This window comes from Sabethes cyaneus, chromosome 1 (assembly GCF_943734655.1).
Source record: "Sabethes cyaneus chromosome 1, idSabCyanKW18_F2, whole genome shotgun sequence".
Lineage (NCBI taxonomy): Eukaryota > Metazoa > Arthropoda > Insecta > Diptera > Culicidae > Sabethes > Sabethes cyaneus.
Genome location: NC_071353.1, coordinates 15706092 through 15726170, shown reverse-complemented (window position 1 = coordinate 15726170; position 20079 = coordinate 15706092). Strand labels below are relative to the sequence as shown.

The window sequence follows — 20079 nt, the reverse complement described above, 5'->3', positions numbered from 1 at the left end:
TGATGCGTGGGCACGTTGTATTCGCGACATTTCTGCAACACATGCCGAAGCGCGAAAATCTAATCCGTGGTGGCACGGGCACCCATGAATCCCGCTTGATATTGCCCCACGAACTCCTTTGCAAATGGTGATAAAAATTGAGAGAGTACCTTGTAGGCGGCGTTCAACAGTGTGATTGCGCGGTATTTATAACAATCCAACTTGTCGCCCTTTTTGTACTGAAGTTTTTGGAGCGTCTTAGTAGAATACGAAACCTAAAAATAAAAAATAAGGAAACTTATCCAATTTCATTCTACTATGTGTATTTTATTCACGACAGATTCGTATTTCGCCTACGACTTGCAGGCTTCCTCAGTGTCTGTTTTCGAACAGTTTCCGTCTGTGTTCGAAAACAGACACTGAGGAAGCCTGCAAGTCGTAGGCGAAATACGTATCTGTCATGAATAAAATACACATAGTAGAATTAAATTGGAAGAGTTTTCTTATTTTTTATTTTTAGCCCTTTTTGTAGATCGGACACACAATGCCTTCCGTCCACTCCTCCGGTAGTAGCTCCTCCTCCCAAATCTTGACAATGACCCAGTGCAGCGCTCTAGCCAGTGCGTCACCACAGTATTTCAGCAACTCGCCGGGAGCACTAATTACTCGCATTCGCCGTCGAACCAATCGTTTTTTCGGTTTGGATTCATTGTACCTAGTGCCGCTAGAGCAGTACTACCGATGGCGATGCCTTTTCAACCTTTCCTTCTCCATCTTCTAGAGATGCTGCGCCAAGTTGCTCTTCCGTTGGTAGCGCTGCTTCCAGCTGCCGCGCGTATTCCTAGGCAATTCCGGTGTCTCGTAGCTAGTCGTTGTTGAGTCGCGTCGTACGACTTCGACGCGTGTTATACACCGTCGAGACTTTTGAGCGCATGCAGACTGCAACTAGGAAATGGTCCGAATCTATATTCGCACTGCGGTAGGTGCGAACGTTTATAACATCAGAGAAGAATTTACCGTCGATTAGTATATGGTCAATTTGGTTTTCTATTCGTTGGTCTGGTGATTTTCAGGTGGCCTTGTGGATATCTTTGCGGGGGAAGAAGGTACTTCGGACTACCATACCGCGGGAAGCCGACAAAAACATCCAGACCGGGGATCTGCTTGACGTCCGCTTTAATGTACGTTTCGTCGTCCATTGCGATGCATTTCAGCTGCGGTGCAGCTTCCTGGCGCGGGAGTATCTTGTTTATCGGTTCATTTGGGCCCTTCCTTACTTTGAAGACATCAAATCCAACCCACTTCCTTGTTTCCTGGACGTACAAGACGGAAAATTGACCTTCTTGGCCACGTCCCGAAACCGAATCGAAAGGTTCGGATTGTACTTGAAGTAGTTTCTCACCTTCCTTGCCTTCACGGGATCGGTCGTCTTCGCTTTTCTTCTGCTGCCAGCTCGCCGCTGGGTCGTTTGGATCTCCTTGAACGATTTTATCACTCGGTACAATGGTCGAATGGTTGATTCCCATCTGTTTCGCGATACACCTGTGGGACTGACCGGGATTTTCCGCGACCACACAAACATTTCAGCTTCTGCTCTGCTCCTATTTCCATCATATTTCCCTTACGCACAATTTTTGAGGCCAGTGAACTCCTTTACGATTGTTTTCGACAAAAATATAAATAGAAGTGGAAGAAAAAAGAAAAGTTTAGAAAATTGGACTCTTGCTTAAGAAAGATGATTCTTAATTGATGATTTGACCAATAATTAGACTAAAAGGTGCTTAATAAAACATAACGACAAAAGCCTGAAAAATCATAATGACAAATTGGTTCCCTTTTCGATGCAGCACAACTTCTCTTAGGATCTTAGGTACTAAACTGCAAAATCGCTAACCAGATAGCCAGGACTCTCCTGTTCTGCTTGCTCCGATTTTACTTATTTGGCTTGAAACGGTACAGGCAAGCAAAATTTGGAAAGGTTTTGTGTGGGACACCAGCAATTCAAATCATTCCTCGGCTTAGAGAATCCGATATTTCTTCGAACCTTCTGTATACTACAGAATATATGTTACAAGCCTTGTTAGTTCGGCTTCATTCTAGAATTTTACTGGACCAAACTTGCACACGACAATGCTAGTTGCGCTGGGGTTTCATGTGGTTTCATTACAGATATCTTTTGTTTTTACGGCGTACTTCTGCATCATCGTTGGTACACAAAAACCGCTATATATTATAATTGCAATAATTATCTATTATTGTTACAATTATCTCTACAAATGTTTACCAACATTTTCTATTATTTAACATAAATTCCAACACCCAAATTCCGAACATGATCGAGACTGATTTATTCCCTGCACTGAAAGGCAACACCCCGATCGGGCAGAGACAGACAAACAAACAAACATCTAAACAAAACGACCGAACAAAAGCAATTAAATTACCAATAGCAACACCTAATCAAGCACGATTTTTGACAGCTCCAACCGGGGTCCGGTGTGGCGTTTGACATCGCTGCACCCCCGCGTAAACAAACAATAAATCACACACCCATCAGTTTTCGAGTTTTCGTGCGTCTTGCGCGATGCAATAGCAATGCTACTGCCTGCGGGGCGGAGGCAGGAAAAAGCTAGTAAACGATCTCCGCACTAGCTCTGCTGGCTGTGCCATGACACATTGTACTAAGCGAAAGACGACTAAATATGTTATTCCATTAACCTGGACCCGCGGGACGCCTTCCGGCGTCGACAAGCTGCTGCTGCTAGCGCACGCTTCTTGGGGTTCGGTTGGGAAGGCGGAATTCGAAACGACAACGCGTACCGCAAGCAAATGGGCCACATTAGCTTAGAACCGGAGTTATAAATAAGGCGATGCGGTAATTTCGAACCGTCTTAGTTAGTAGCGGCTAGTTGCAGTTACTGCCATTACTAGCAAACAGATGACGAAGACAACTTCCGTTGGATATTAAATTGAATGGAGAAGTAGGTGCACGGAACGAACCCTCGATCGGCCCTTGCTTGCTCGGTTGGGAAAGAGGTAGATGGGCTGGGCATACGGTACTGTGCTGGTGCATTCAAATTATATTCTGTGAAGCTCATAAAAAAACCGATCGAACGAAAACGAGAAGCCGGAGCGTGCGTATGACAAGAATCCAAAAACAATACTGTAGCAGACAAGAAGGAAAAACCGGAGACCTAGTGCGAACGAATGTGCGACTATTTATAATTTAATCACGTCCGATGCTAGTTAAACACACAGAACCCAGAGTTGGCCAACTGCATCATCATCATCATCGGCAGGTGAAGACACGTTCGCTTCCACGAAATGGAGAAATAGCTTCATTTTCACTTCAATTTAGGCAACTTTTGCACCAACTTGGTTGACTTGCGGTTGCGGCAATTATTTATAGCCAATTCGCGACAACTGCCTTGTGACAGGGCGAAAATGAAATATAGATGTCACTCATTTGTTTTAATAGCCGACGACCGTGGCCCCCGCGGAAGAAACCGACACAGCCGATTTTATTGGCACTTTATGCGGACTACGTGTGTCCAATTAATTTACGCAAAATCATCACCATAATGTTGCCGGTTGTGCTGGAATTGCGTTGGCAAATGGCAATATCGATAGAGGAGCGAGTCACATGCGGGCTTCAACTTACGCGAAGCGCATAAGAGATTGACCAAATCGCATTATAAACGCAGTCATAAACTCGTAAATTAAATTTATGTGTGGATATATATGAAAAATAAGAGCGGCGGCACGGTCGGCCCGGCCAAAAGATGGGATGACGAACGGCGAACCGAGTGTATTAATCAAGGTCTTACATGACTGCAATTTATACGTGACAGCTCACGGCGCTCGTGGTATGTTTTACTGCTGCAGCGCGCTTACTGCAGGGGCCAGACCAGAACTGAGTCTTCAAAACTGCTTTGCCTGCTGCACTCCGCTACGAGCTGACAGCCGCTGGACAGCATTTTGTTTTTCTTTTTTTTTTCGACCCGAACCGTCCGCACTAACTTTCGTCACGCGATTTGGCAGTGACCGTGACGATGATATGCGAAGTGGAATTCAATGATAGTGTTTATTTGACGAGCGGACGATTATGTTTCGAATGTGGAGAAAATTGTCCCTTTTAACAGTGGGTTTATTTCAAAAAATTTCGTAACTAATGTCAGCCATTTTATTTCGCAGGTCTTGGTCTCACGTCGGAGTATCTCAACGCACGCAATGCCATCGCGGATTTGCATCCGGCGAGCTCGCTGGCCAGTGCCGATTTCCACTTCAGCATCGATGCGGCCAGCCGGCTCAACAGTCCGCGGCCAGGAAGCATACGGGCCAGCGTTAGCCGCAAACGTGCCTTATCCTCATCGCCATACTCGGATTCATTCGACATCAGCTCGATGATACGTTACTCGCCGAACTCGCTAGCATCGCTTGTAAATGCATCCCGCAGTAGCAGTGCCAGCGGTTCTTACGGCCACCTTTCGGCCAGCGCACTTGGACCGGCCCTTGGAGTACACAGTGCAATGCCTCCTCATCTACAACATTTGCTGAGGAGCAGTGGCTTTTTGCATTCACTTCCAGGTCATCACGCGCCACCAGCCAGTATGTTCTCACTGCCACCGCATCATCCACTGCACCCGGGACATTCCCTAACGAAGCCTCAAGTAAGTCTTTGCCTATCAGCGCACTTCAGTTTCAAATACTAATTCGAAATATCCTTCTAAATTTCAGCAAATTACCGATCTGTCCAGCAAGAAGCAAGAACAGCCGAGCTCCACAAATCATGTGACTCGGGTCGAGGCGGACAGTGCCAGCAACGCCGGCCAGAAGAAGTCTCGCATCAAACGGGAACCGTCGCATCACATCCCAATGCACAAAGGCAGTCCACCGAACGGGTCGGCAATGATCACATCCAACCACCAGCTCAGTCCGACCTCCACTCAGGGTATGACGAATGGAACGACAACCTCGACAGCGGCCACATCCACCACGCACAACGGAGCGCACGGGCTGAATCTCAGTCCGATGCACGTGATGGACAGCCACGGTATGGGCGGTTCCAAGGTCGATTCAACGGATCCGAAAGACGAGCCCGGCGACTTCATCGAAACCAACTGCCACTGGCGGGACTGCTCGCTGGAGTTCAACACTCAGGACGAACTGGTGAAGCACATCAACAACGATCACATCCACGCGAACAAGAAGTCCTTCGTGTGCCGCTGGGACGATTGCTCGCGGGACGAAAAACCCTTCAAGGCTCAGTACATGCTGGTGGTTCACATGCGAAGACACACCGGGGAGAAGCCGCACAAGTGCACGGTAAGTGAGCTATATGTCGCTAACAAACTTCCTAAGGTATTCGGATTGTTCGACCCTTCAAATGGAAAGGTATTATTATATGGTACAATTGCATTGTGGTGAACCACTGGAGTATTTTTTTCCCGTGTTGGGGACTTACCACCGCGACCATTATTTTGATCTATTGTGGTGTGTCCTCTTTTAATTGATGCCATGTCGTATCAGTGAGCTATCAAAGTTTGATGAGTCACCTCAACTACTGTCGGCATTTATCCCAATTAGGTGATACATTTCGTATGAAATTTATCATCTGATTAGGAGCAGCATTGCAAATATCACAGGGCTGAGTCAGCCCCTTATCACAATATCTACCTACGTCGTTTATGATATAGTGCAACACAGTCGCACAACAAATGTTCAGAGCTTTCAATCTCATGATTGCAAAAGCGACAGTTAGCTTCATTAAGTTTACCGATCAGTTTCAGGTGGTACTTATAAGGACAATGTCCTGTTATCAAACCGGTGTATGTGCTCAAGTCGGATTTTGAAAAGTTTAATAGTTTTTGTGATTGAAGAGCATTTGGCTCTATAAAACGTTTTGATTGCCAGACATTCGAGGTAATATTCCAGTTAGACTGTACCTTTAGTTTTTCCAATTTCCTAAGTTCCATTTTAAGGGCACATGAAGGTAGTCCGAAACAGGGTTCGGGTCCTATGAACTGCATGGATGACCCCTTGTTTGCCAATTGATCAGCAGTTTCGTTCCAGTTGATTCCACAGTGACCAGGAACCCAATAGAGGTTGACCATATTGCGACAGGAAAGTTTTTCCAACAGTTTTATACATTCCCACACTAGTTTAGAAGTGTGAGTTTTTGATTTTAAAGCATTCAATGCTGCTTGACTATCCGAGAAAATACAGATATTTGCATTTTTATAGTTTCTTTTTATGCAGATTGATACACACTCTAGTGTTGCAAATATTTCTGCTTGAAATAAAGTGGGATGTTTTCCCATTGACACTGAAACGTTAATCCCTGGGCTTGTTATACCAGCACCTGCAATGTTATTTTATGTTGATCCGTCTGTGTAGAACACCAGTGAACCTGAGCGAAAATTAGGTTCTCTGGCATTCCAATCAGAGCGAATAAAATCAAAAACACGAAATTTGTGATCGAAGTAGTTACGCTTAGGCATATGGTCTTCATTCATTAATATTAAGGGATTTATGGAAAACTCTTTGAGAATACTCAAGTGTCCAACGAGATCACCATCGAGGAACCTCATGGATCGCTTGAGCCTTAGAGTACTTTTCACAGCATCCAATTGGATGAATTGATGTAGAGGAAGAAGATTAAGTAGAGCTTCTAAAGCTTTAGAGGGAGTGCTACTTATAGCTCCTGTTACGGAGATGGTAGCAAGCCTTTGTAACTTGTTCAACTTAATTTGAGCCGTTTTCTGTTTTGTTTTCGGCCACCAGATAAGCGATGCATAAGTGATTCTGGGTTTAACTATTGCTGAGTATATCCAGTAAATCATATTTGGTTTAAGACCCCATTTTTTACCGAATGTTCTTTTACAGACCCAAAAGACATTTATTGCTTTACTTGTTTGCTGTTCGATAAGCGTGTTCCAACAAAGTTGTTTATCTAAGGTAACGCCCAAATACTTGACATCTGTAGATAGAGACAGCTTAACGTCTCCTAGTTTGAAATCAGTGAAGCACACTTTGCGTCTTTTAGTAAATGCCACAATTGTTGTTTTCGTAGGATTTATGCTTAATCCCTCGCTTTTGCACCATGATAATGTGAAGTTTAATGCACTCAGAGATGATAGTATCGTACTTTCTGCGGACTATGATAACAATATCATCCGCAAATCCGATTGTTTCAAATCCTTTATGCGTCAGTTTAACGAGAAGATCATCAACTACTAGAGACCACAAAAGAGGAGATAGGACACCCCCTTGACGACAGCCTTTGACAGCTATTACTTTTACTTCTGTGTCTCCAAGATTAGCTGATATTTCTCTGTTTGATAGCATTTCCACAACCCAATCGATTATACTTACATTGAAGCCACGATCTCTCATGGCATTCTTCATCGATAGGAAAGATGCATTATCAAAAGCGCCTTCAATATCAAGAAATGACGCTAAGAGAATTTCTTTGGTAGCGAAAGATTTTTCAATTTTTGTTACAAGAGTGTGAAGAGCTGTTATCGTTGATTTGCCTGCTTGATAAGCAAATTGCTCTTTGGGTAGTGGATTTTTAGGAAGTATTTCAGATTTAACGTACTCATCGATCAGTTTTTCCATTAATTTCAAGAAATTTGACGAGAGACTAATTGGTCTGAATGATTTGGGATAGGACTTTTTTTTTATTAGCTTTTGGTATAAATATTGCCCTGACTTTCCTTCAAATTTTTGGAATAAATCCCAATACAAAACTTGACCTAAATAATTTTTCTAAAGCGGGAATTATTACCGGTTTGCACTTTTGAATAAGTGCCGGAAAAATTCCATCTGGACCGGGTGATCTGAGATGATCTTTCGAGAGAACTTTTTGAAGTCTTGCAGTCTCAGGAGCGCTTTCTATGTTTTCACACATATGCTTCCAATCTCTTCGCTTGGATCTTTTCATTTCTCTGCTGTAATTACTCCGTGCCTCTTTGTACTCAGACCAGTTTGACGTTGTTTTAGCACGATGAAACCGCTTCCGTGCTTTCCTGCGTAGTTTCCTCCCTAACTTATCATTCCACCATGAGACATCTCTATTAGTCGTACGCTGTTTTAGAGGACAGCTGGCAGTATAAGCTTGATTAATATTTGTTATTAGATAATTAGTACCATTTTCCAACTCTGGGATGGTATCTATATCACTTAAGATGGGTTTATATTGATTCATATTAGAGATATATAGATCCCAATTTATTTTTCAGGCATCTCTATAGGTTTCCTTGACTAGCTGCAATTTCAAACAAAATTTGTCTATGATCAGATAGAGATTTCATCTGATACACGCCAGTTTACCACACGATCGGAAAGTATAGAACTACAGAGTGTAAGATCCAAAACCTCTTCCCTTATCGCATTAACAAAAGTGGGAGAAATTCACTTAATACATATATCTATGGCATGTTTAGAAATGAAATCAAATAAGGACTCACCCCTCTTGTTGATTCCTGAGCTGCTCCATATTGTGTGATGAGCATTTGCATCACATACGATAATGAAAACTCAATTTTGGCTTCTGCAATAGTTGACGAACGCTGCAACTTTTGGAGGAGGTACATCTTCAACATCACCAGGAAAATAAGCAGATACCACGTAAAGCATCATTTTTCCTCTCGTTGTTGGCACCTCTAATGAAACTGCAGCAATATCCCTATTAATAAATTCAGTAATTGGTGTTATTTTCACATTAGTATTGACCAAGATGGCGACACAAGATTGTGTAGACATTCCTAGGATCCTGCTGTTATAAGTCCAGGGCTCGTGTAGAAGAGCTACGTCCAATTGACCTTTGATGAATGTTTTACTAAGTATAGCTGAAGCTACCTTTGCGTGGTGAAGATTTTCTTGAATGAATTTTATGCTTTATCCGGCCATTCTATGCGCCTTTTGTATTTGTGTTTACTTACATAGGCATATCTAACTGCCTTCCTTCAGACTGCGGTGGATGAATAAGACGTTTATCTTTATCCACTTTAGATACGAAATTGGAGGTGGGCGCTGCAGAATTTCCATTTTTCCTTCCTCCGCTAACTCCTAAAGAACACTCATTTGCATCGTGAGAGCAACCCTCAACATTTGCAGTAGCATTGCGGCCGGACCTGTCGTCCCTTATACCAGTAGCTACTGTGCAGCGTTCCGTTGGACTGTTCTGTGCTGCCCTTAACCGTCCTATCGTTTGAATGCTCTTTAATTTGACCATGATTAGCCTTTTTCCTTATGTAAGCAACCCCAAATTTGTAGTCAACTGTAAAGTTACACTTTTCCAATGTATTCATGGAAACATTATCAACCGTCAAGATCAGTTCAACGTGATGTTGTTTAATCGTGAAACGCTTAAGGATTTTCCAAGAGTCGACTATTAATTCTTCATTTTGGCTTTCTACAAATGCAAGGATATCTTCATTTGTATCCTCTACACTACGTGGAAAGAATCCCACTAGAATTTCAGGCTTGGGTATATCTGTTTCATCCACTGCTATTAGGCAAGCTTCCTCCCATGGCTTGATGCTACGAATTGTCGCCTTTACCCAGTTCACAGTGTCTTGGTTTTCGCAGGCGATGATCGTATGCCCTTGTCTGAGTGAACAGTTGCCGAACTTTGGTTTTATTTTCTCTTTTCTTTGCTCAGCTACTTTTGTTAAGATTGCCTTTTGGGTAGCAACTAATTGTTGGGTAGTTAGTTCGACGTTTGGAAAGCCGTTAGATTCCAATCTTGGTAGAATTCAGGATGTCCTTATAAGATGGCTTTCTGGAGACATTGTCTGGCCTTTTCGGGGTCGAGGATTCTCCTACATTCCTGTTCCTTGCAGCCTCCAGTTTAGACTGCACCGAGAATTTTACTTGAGTAGTATTTGCTCTTTCAATGTGACGTGCAATTCTTTTGGGTAGATTAGTATCACTGGAGTTAGACTCACTGAGCTATGCATTTCTGCGACGCTTGTTTGGATCAGGACACGGGACTCTAAAAGGCTTTTCAGCCAGCAATCGAGCCTCGTTATGACTATGGCCATGAGCCACCAGATACCTATACTTTTTTTACCAGCTCCGTTGAGCCGATTTAATTTTTTATCGTTATTGTCCATCGACCACTGGAGTTCCAAAACTGCTTTGAACTTTTAATTATTTTATACGGAATTACATGTCAGAGTGACAGACGAATCAGTCTGAAAATTTGGAACAAACAACCAAAATTAAAAGCAAAAAAAGGAATTATTGGTCAAAATTACAAATCGATACTAGCCTTCGAGCAAAACCTACTAGTCAGATACGATTTGTGGATTATAATTACATTAATAAGAGCACACTTTGCATTGTAGGAAAAAAATTTATTTCCATTCAAGCTAGCTAGCCTTCTTCCCAATATTTGTTAGAAAACGCAAATAAAATGATGACCTTAATTTACTGACAGCGGTTAAAGTCATTTCTGCATCAAATCGGAGCCGTTTCGGTTGCATCTAAAGCTTCACTGTTTCATTGGTGAATGACGGTTTGCAATAGAAGATGACACTAGGCCGTATGAATAAAACATATAGAGCAAATGCTCCCATACGATTTAAACGGGAAAAGCAAAGTAAACTGTTTTATTCATACGGCCTACTGTCAAACCAAGCTATTCAGTTTACCATTTTTCCTCGTTTGAATAGAATGTTAGAGCTTATTCAAATTATTCCGAATTTCCGAAGAATTCTAAAACTAAAAACGTTCAACTTCCTTCCACAGTTCGAAGGTTGCTGCAAGGCGTACTCTCGGTTGGAGAACCTGAAGACTCACCTGCGATCACATACCGGCGAAAAACCGTACACCTGCGAGTATCCAGGCTGCAGTAAGGCATTCAGCAATGCTTCCGATCGCGCCAAGCATCAGAATCGCACGCACAGCAATGAGGTATGTATCGGGAAGATGGAAAAGAAACGAAACCAGTGTTACCAAGATGCTTTTCTTTTATTTGCAGAAACCCTATGTGTGCAAGGCACCCGGCTGCACCAAGCGATACACGGACCCAAGCTCCCTGCGGAAGCACGTTAAGACAGTTCACGGGGCGGAGTTCTACGCCAACAAGAAGCACAAGGGTAATGGTCACCACGGAGGCAGTGGTGGCGGTCACGGCAGTGGCGGTGACGGTGGAGACGATGGCGAAGGATCGAATCATATGTACGACGGAAGCCCGCGTAGTGAGGATATGCAGAGCGGCAAAACTACGAGCATGAGCAGTCCCAGCATCAAGTCGGAATCCGATGCTCATTCTCCAGGACAGCCACCCGTCAACAGTCCGATGTCGATATCCGCCCTCACCGCTGGTTTGGTGGATGATTACGATGGCAGCAGTATGCAGCTGGGCAGTTTGGCAGCGATTGACGACCCAGCATGGCCATACGTTGATGAAGATCTTGAAGTAAGGTTATTCTATTCACTCCATCTACCTTAATACTAATCCTCTTCATTCGTAGGTTGCCGATTTGCCTTACGTCCTGCGAGAAATGGTCGACATGGGAGGTCCAACGTCGGCAGCAACAGCTGGATCGAGATCGAATGCTCCGCGGAATCGCTTCAAGAACCGCATCAACAACAAAGGCTCGCTAATGAGCAACATGCTGTCCAATATTCCAGAGATCAACAACTACCGAAACTTCGGTTTGGGTGAACTAAATAAACGGATCACCGATCTCAAGATGGAACCGGGAACAACACCACCTCCACAACCGTCTCCGATCTCCAAAAACTGTCAGACTGATTTGGGTGGCCTCAGACCACCCTCGGGTCCCGCACCATCCTGCACGAATGCGATGATGACGAATGCCTACCTTAACCCTGGTCAAATTCGCCGGGACAGCAACAACAGTACAACTAGCAGCTCCTACTATAGCATGCGATCGGCAGATATTAGCCGGAGAAGTAGTCAGGCCTCACAGCAAAGCTCGATCTCGACGATGCGTCCAACGAGCTATTACAACTCATCATTCTATGATCCAATTTCCCCGGGAAGTTCCAGGCGATCCAGCTCGATGTCAACGGCAACAAACGGTGGCCAAAGTTTACCACCGCCTCCGTCGTCACACCTGATCTCAACGCACCTGCAACGGTTCAACCAAGCGTCGATGGGCAACCCGTCAGCTGGATCTTCCCGTCACTCTATTCCGAACAATATGAGTGGCGGAAATTACTACCACCAGCAGCAACTACTGGGTCAGGTAGATCGAAGAATGTCCGAGCCAGTGCCAGTAAATCAACAAACTTCACAAGCAATGGGTGCTCACTTTGGCACGGGATTCAATGGTCCTCCACGGCCAGGTTCCGCCGTACCCAAAACCAGTACAGTTACATCCGCAGCAGTAAACAAAATTCCCCCAGCACCAGCATCGGGAAAGTTACATCCCAACCAGGAAGTCGTTCTGGATGAGGTTGAAGAGGGCGAAATGGTAGAAAACAAACTGGTCATTCCAGACGAGATGCTACAATATCTCAATCAGGTTGCAGACCAGGAGAGCAAAGCTACGGTTCCTCAAGGCATGTCGACGCCAAACTCAACAGCCACCGACGCAGCAGGTCCATCAGGATGGAAACCTAACAGCAGTTCGCCTCCGGCGTACTCCGCCACTACAAAACCGGCTTCCTTCACTCAACCACAATCCAATCTGAACAACGTATTGATGAGTCCTCAATCACAGTACAGCAACGACGACTGCAGTTTGATGAGTAATGTGATGTCACCGCAAACCCCACAGCATCAGATGATGTCTCCAATGGAGAGTACTCCGGCACCGTTGACGCCACAACAACCCACACCAGTTCAATGCCAACTGCAGAACTTCAATCGACAGGGTACAAACGGTGCATTCCCGCAAAACCAGCAGCCATTGCCGTTGCGACAAATCGCTTGCTCCAATCTGATAGGATACTTCCACCGAACGGACCAGAGCGCCCACCATTGCTGTCTAGCAATGATGATGCAAGGCTCGTTGCACATTAACCCAACACCTGGCAGCGGCGCTGCCACCAACCCTCAACAGTACAAAAATCCCTTCAGCAATCACTTCAATTCGAACTTTTCCACCACTTCAGAACAACAACAGCCACAATCCACTCCTCCTACAACCACGACGCAACCAGCCCATCCAGTAGACGTCGAAATCCAATGCGGCGACATCAGTCAATCGCAAATGTCCCCGGCGGTTGCACCGTTAGCGCCGGCTGCTACTCCTTCATCCTCCAGTCCTCGCCAGGGTACCGCCCACCAACCGGCTGTCAAACCCATGGAAAGTAGCCTTCAAACGCCACCACTTCCGTCAACTCCCACCGGCTTTGGGACAGCAGCTGCAGCTGTCAGTACTGCCGCCGCCATTGCCACCGGCGTCGGACCAGCCGCTGCCACCGGAGTAACGCCGACGGCCGGTACACAGTCGGCAATGGGTTCCGACACCTACCAGCGTACGCTCGAATATGTACAAAACTGCCAGAACTGGGTCGAATCCGCCGCCGACATGGTCAGTAGCAGCACTCATCCGACGGGAACCGCCGGTGCCGCTGGCACAGGTGGTGCTAGCGCTCCTCCGGCATCCTCCAATCTGGTGATCAACGACATGAGCACCTCGCTCAGCTCGTACTTCGAAGAGGATCGCTACCTGCAGATGATTCAGTGAACGGCACACGGTCGTCGTTAACAGTTGTTTTGTTTTCTAAGTTCTTTTTAGTTTCTTTTTTTGTTGGAATAGGCGATAAATTGCTTGTTTAGGTTCTAGTTTTCCCGACTCATTGATTGAGAGACTTACTTTGTTCATAAGTTGTGTAAACAGTGACTTGTAGTGATAGTTTTATTTTTATTCGATTCATCGTGTAATGAATGTACTCAGTGATCATGCATAGCGAAATGAAAGTTTTGATTTCATTCTATTCGTGTAGGAAAATTCTAGCTTGTAAGCGTTCAGCGATCAGTGTAGTTGTATAAGATCAGCGAAAGCATTTCCTAGCGTTATAAGGTTTAATCCCTCCTCTGTGAAACAAAGACGATAGATTTCTTTCCTTTTTATTGTGCCTACCTTAATCGTTTTTATCGTGTCTTCCCGTAGAATCCTACGTAGTTCTAATGAAAAATTTATACCACCCCGGTAATCTTAATTAATAATAAACCGACTCGTTTGTTCGGCTGAAAACAGTTGAAAATGGCGGAGGCTCTAAGTGCGGAGAGCCTCGAATACATCGGAGCTTAAAGATAAGTGTCGATAACTCGTGTAAAGTTTAGTTTTTTTTTTGTTTTTGTGCATCTTCCGCACGAAAACGTCTCGATTATTAGATTTAAATGGAAAACTAAAGCAATCGGCAAATAAATTAACGGTTTTATTGTAATGAATAAAAATAGCTATTCGTTTTTTTGTGTTATCCGAACCCAGCCAGCCACTTCAATCTGTGGGCTTTAAGTAGTTTTGATAAGAATTCTGAATAGGAATCTACGGCTATCTGTTACTTTCCTATAGTCGTTAAGGGTACCACCGAACCAGGAACGGTAACAATCGTTTCTGCAGGCATTCTTCACGGTATATTTCCTTGTTAACCGTTCCCGTAGTGATGTAACTTTTGCTTTTGACTTTTTGACTGCTTAAAGTCTTCTAGGACATACGTTTCATCGTCCATTATAACTCATGGAAACTTCGTCATTCGCGATAAAGCTTACGAGCGCGTGTTTTGGCCGTCGTATTTTGCTTATCATTACGATTTGGCACAGTCCTCATCTTGAAGGACTTCATGCCTTGTCGTTGCTTTGAATGTTGGCACGAATGTGCACGTGTGCACGAATGTTGGCGACATTTTTATTTTACGAGCAATGGTACGTACAGAAATATCTGGGCTCCTCCGTAATATATGTTTTACCTTCGCATCCGTGTGGTGGTTCCTCAGATCCGTTTTTGTTCTACTTTCATTCTTCCTAGCTGTTGTCAAGCAAGTATCAAACGATTTTAAAACACTGTGAACAGTGCTTGGAGGCAATCCAAGCTTTTTGGCAAGTTTTCTTATTGAGAGATCCGGATTTTCATTGCGACCGCACACAATTGCTTTTCGCACCTGCTCTTCTTTCAACGCCAGTTTACGCTGAGCGCTTATAATAATAAACAAGTGTTATGTTTTCAGAAAGAACAGACATACGTCTACCACTCTGCAAAATATTTTACTCATTGTTAATGTATTTCCGAAGCTGTGTGTGTTTAGGGGTGTCCAAATTTTGTCGCGAACAAGCCTTACTTATAAAATTCACTGATAATAAAATTCATTGTAAACAACATTTTATGTGATAGAATTACTGTCGGATCTAGTTCAGCAAAAATAAATTCGCGATTCTACGTTTCATAATTGTTATTAACAGATTATTACTTACTACCAGCAACCCTATTCTCAACAAAACGATTGTGGCAACAAGTACTGAAATCAGTAAAAAAGTAACTGAACTCTGACGACCTTCACCAGCAGCACTTTCAAATATTTCCTTGAACGGCATACTGTCGATCGGCAGGATCATAACAAGCGCCTTTGCGGTACTAAGGATCGGCAGCTGCATTTGAAGGTGTTGAGCACAATCAGAGGAAAAATCCAGGGCTGCCGGATAACGGTATCCAAGAAATGCAATTTCAGATAAAGCATCATCAAAAGGATTCGTCTGCGAACAGGATATATCTTTCCGGAACAGTCAGCAACCGAACTGGACACTGGAGCAGTATCTGGTGGCCAGAAGACATGTCCAGAAGTTGTACAATGAAATTCTTACGAAGTTCGAAACATACATCCTCGTTGACGACGAAACATACATGAAGATAGATTACGGGTAGGGTGATCATACGTACTGATTTACCAGGACATGTCCTGTTTTCGCATGCGTTGCCCTGGTGTCCTGATTTACAGTGAAAAATCCGGATTTTCAAAATGAAATCCTGCTTTACTGAAGAAATTGAAAAATAAATGATTTTTAAGTCCTGTTTTTGTATGATTTCGTCAGTCCCTCAAGTGCACGAAATGTATCTTAGCTTGGCTTACAAGCTAGGATCGGGATTTACCTTGATAAGTGATGTGATTGTACATGCGACGAAGAGGAAAATAAAGAGCTTGGAAAAATTAAGGAGAACTTGACCAAGTATCGACGAGCATAGAGTGAGCTGACCATGATTCTTAGAAGAAAAAAAGCGTCAAGAGCAGGACAGGGACCATGAAGAACTAGAATAACTAGTCAGGCTAACGAGATGCGCAAATTCTATGAGAAAATGAACCAAACTTGTAAAGGATACATTCCGAACCTGACATGAGTGAGGACGAGGAGGGAAAACTGATCACAAAAGAGCGCGAGGTGGTCGACAGGTGGAAGCAGCCAACGAGTAGCTCATTGGCGATATAAGTGAAACAAGCCAAATGGAAGTTAACCAGGGAGTACGCAGAAAGGTACGATTCCTGACAACATTCCACAATTATAAAAAAATCCCAGCTATGGCTTTTCATTGGATAATTTTCAAGATTTGGGAGGAGGAGAATCTGCTGGAGGAGTAGATGGAAAGTATGGTTTGTGCCGTTCACAAAGAGAACGATCGGTTCGATTAACACGGTATTACGCGGCTCTCCCAGATCACCCAATAGCAAGAGAATTCGTAGGGCAATATCAGGCGGGCTTCTTGGGAACTCGTACTACTATCCAATCAAATTTTCACGCTCAGACAATTCCTTCCGGTACCTCGGGGGTACAATATGCCCACGTATCCTATTTGCGTAGATGTCAAGGCAGCATACGACGCAGTTGATCGCAACAAGCTATGACAGTTGGTGCACAAGAAAGATTAGCCGGACAAACTAACACGGCTGTGAGCGAGTGATGTTCTACGCGCGTGTTTCGGTAGCATTCTCGAGTTTTATCGAAAAGTTCGATGGACAGTCCCGTATGCCATTTAAAATCGCTATTAAAGGTGTGAGCAGGCGTCAAAACAAGAGGAACAATCTTCAGCGAAAGTATCCAACTGCGAGCAGACGACCTTGACATCATTACTAGAAATCTTGGGACGGCGGAGGCAATCTATGCCGATCAAAAATGGAATGTGGTACACCTTGTGAAAGTCGGGAGGCTACGGTCTGGATATCTGGATAGCTCAACCAGATAGACACCCCTATTCTGTATTTCGAACGAATCTTTATTTCGTTCGACTTGTTACGAACGAGATGTTTTGCCCATTTGACTTTGCTGGCGGAAATTTCGTTCGAAAACAGTTTCGTTCGAAAAACCAATCCGTTCGAAATATAGAATAACGGTGAGAAGCTGACTTGCGAGTGTCGAGATGCTCGACGAATTAGCGACGGGTAGCCTACGATGAGTACAATGGAAACAAGTTCTTGTTCTAACAAGTTCTACCAGTTGGCTCACAGAAACTCACCATAGCATTCATACAAGAAAGCATTTCGCTCTACAACTGTGTTTAATTTGGTTATCTGCATGGTTGTAATAATAGTACATCATCACGATGGGGAGGCTCCGTAGCCGCGAGGTTACCGAGTCTGCTTTGACAAGCCACCACTCGCTTGTAGATTCAAATATTAGTAGGATTAGGCCATTCGATGTCAAGTGACTTTGGGGGGGGGGGGGTTTGCACAATGTGACAGGCTGCGATGGGCTGTGCACGTGGTCAAAATGTCCGATGGTCGAAGAGGCAGACCTCGCTGCCGATGGATGTGTGCTGTCGAGGACGATGCAAATTTAGCTGGTATTCGAGGGCATGGAGAACAGCAGTCCAGGACCGACAGTAATGGAAGACCATAATCCATTTGGCGTCAACTAGCGAGGAGGCAAAGCTTTTATTTTATTGTAAGTGGCTTACTTACTTACTTACTTATGTGTCCATGTCCGCCGGTCCGGCAGAACAAAGGGATGAAATCAGAGATCTCCACTGCTGACAGTTACCTACCATGGCTTTTACTTGTCGCCAGGACAGGTTCTCGTCTACAGCCCGGATGGCTAAGCTGCGTCGCCACTGGGTCTACCTCTTCTACGCTGTCCTTGTGGGTTGTGGATTCCAGTCGAGTGCTTCTCTGCAGACCTCATTTGCTCCTTTCCTCAAGGTGTGTCCGATCCACTTCCACCTACGTTTATGAATTTCTGTAGCTATTGGCCGTTGATGACACCGACGATGGTTAATGGTTGGATAATGCGTAAAACAGACCCCATTGTGGTTCCTAGCCCTTTATCTTGCAACTCCTACCCCTGCCTCCACGTGGTACCAGCCGGAATACGAGCAATCTTAGCGGAGAACGGGTAACCAGCCCCGGTGGAAACTAAGGTCATATACCAACAGGGGAGGAGGAGCAGTGTGTCTCGATACTGCAAGATGACAGCCCCATCACGAGACTCGGTAGCGAAAGCCCTAGTACGGCTACCTATCTAAACCTAAAAAAAACTAACAAGAGTGAATAAATATCTTCTCGGAACATTCCGCATGGACCAAGGCGATGAAATAAGGACATGCGGAGGACATAAGGAGCGACCAACGAGCTGGGAACGGGCTTCGTAGTGTTGGGGAAAATGCAGGATCGCGTAATGGACTGGAAAGCGATCAACGAGAGGATGTGCGTGTTGAGGATAAAAGGCCGTTTCTTCAACTACACCATCATAAACGTGCATTGCCCACACGAAGGTAAACCCGACGACGAGAAGGAAGGGTTCTATGCGCAGCTGGAGGCAACGTTCGACGGGACATCAAGTTCGTCATCGGGGATATGAACGCCCAATCGGCAGGAAAGCAATGTATAGACCGATGTACGGGCCCCATAGCCTGCACACTGACACGAACGATAACGGCCAGCGATGCATCAACTTTGCGGCTTCCCGAAGCTTGATGATCAAAAGCGCCTTCTTTCCCCACTAAAGTATCCACAAGGCCACCTGGAGATCACCTGACCAACCAACTTCGAACCAAATCGACCATATTCTCATCGAGGGCCGGTTTTTCTCGAACATCACCAAGGTACGCACCCTGCGGAGTGCGGATATTGACTCGGACCACTACCTAGTAGCAGTATATGTGCGCTCAAAACTATCGACGGTTTATACCTCGCAACAAAATTGCCCTCCTCGGCTAAATATTTAGCAACTAGACAACCCACGAACTGCCGAAAACTACCCGCACGTCCTGGATGAAGCTCTGCCTTCCTCTGTGGAACTAGATGCTTCGAACCTCGAAATCGAAAGGAGTATGCTACGCTCGGCCGTCAACGAGGCCGCAACCGCGGTGCTGGGTGTGGAAACCTCGAGTGCACGAAATGATTGGTTCGACGGGGAATGCCAAGAAGCGATAGAGAGGAAAAAAAAGAGCTTGGGAAAACTATCTGAGCATATCCACGAGAGTGAATTTGGCCAAGTATCGACGAGCGAGGAATGAGTTGACCACGATCCTGAGGAGGAAAAAGCGCCAGAAGGAGGACAGAGATCGTGAGGAGCTAGAACAACTATTCCGGGCTAATGACACCCGCAAGTTTTACGAGAAGGTGAACCAAACTCGCAAGGCCCACACACAAAACCTGACATGTGTAGGGACGAGGGAGGGAATCTAATCACAAACGAACGCGAGGTGATCGACAGGTGGAAGCAGTTCTTCGATGAGCACCTCAACGGCGATATAGCAGCAGGAGACGCGATGGAAGTTAACCTCGGAGTACCTACAAACGACAACAGCGTACCGGCTCCTGATCTCGAAGAGATCCGACGAGAAATCGGTCTGCTGAAGAATAATAGAGCCGCCGGAAAGGACCGACTCCCGGCTGAACTCTTAACAAATGGCCAAGAACCGCTAGCAACGACACTTTACTCGTTGATTTCAAGGATTTGGGAAGAAGAGAAACTACCGGAGGAGTGGATGGAAAACGTAGTCTATCCCATCTATAAAAAGGGCGACCGGCTAGACTACTGTAACTACCGCGGCATTACGCTGCTCAACGTCGCCTACAAGGTGCTCTCCCAGATTTTGTTGCGTCGTCTATCCCCAATAGCAAGAGATTTGCTAGGGCAGTATCAGGCGGGCTTTATGGGGGCCCATGCTACTACGGATCAAC

At 44.9% G+C, this 20079-nt stretch overlaps 1 protein-coding gene across 1 annotated transcript in view; it reads left to right on the top strand.

Annotated features, from left to right (window-relative positions):
• Positions 1-13655, top strand: part of LOC128745431 (transcriptional activator cubitus interruptus) — a 152581-nt gene extending 138926 nt beyond the window's left edge. Inside the window, exons 3-7 of the mRNA XM_053842507.1 lie at positions 4174-4649; positions 4717-5304; positions 10738-10902; positions 10970-11410; positions 11466-13655. Of these exons, the coding sequence (XP_053698482.1) occupies positions 4174-4649; positions 4717-5304; positions 10738-10902; positions 10970-11410; positions 11466-13655 (3860 nt within the window). The remainder of the gene's footprint in view (positions 1-4173; positions 4650-4716; positions 5305-10737; positions 10903-10969; positions 11411-11465) is intronic.
• Positions 13656-20079: the final 6424 nt, after the last annotated feature.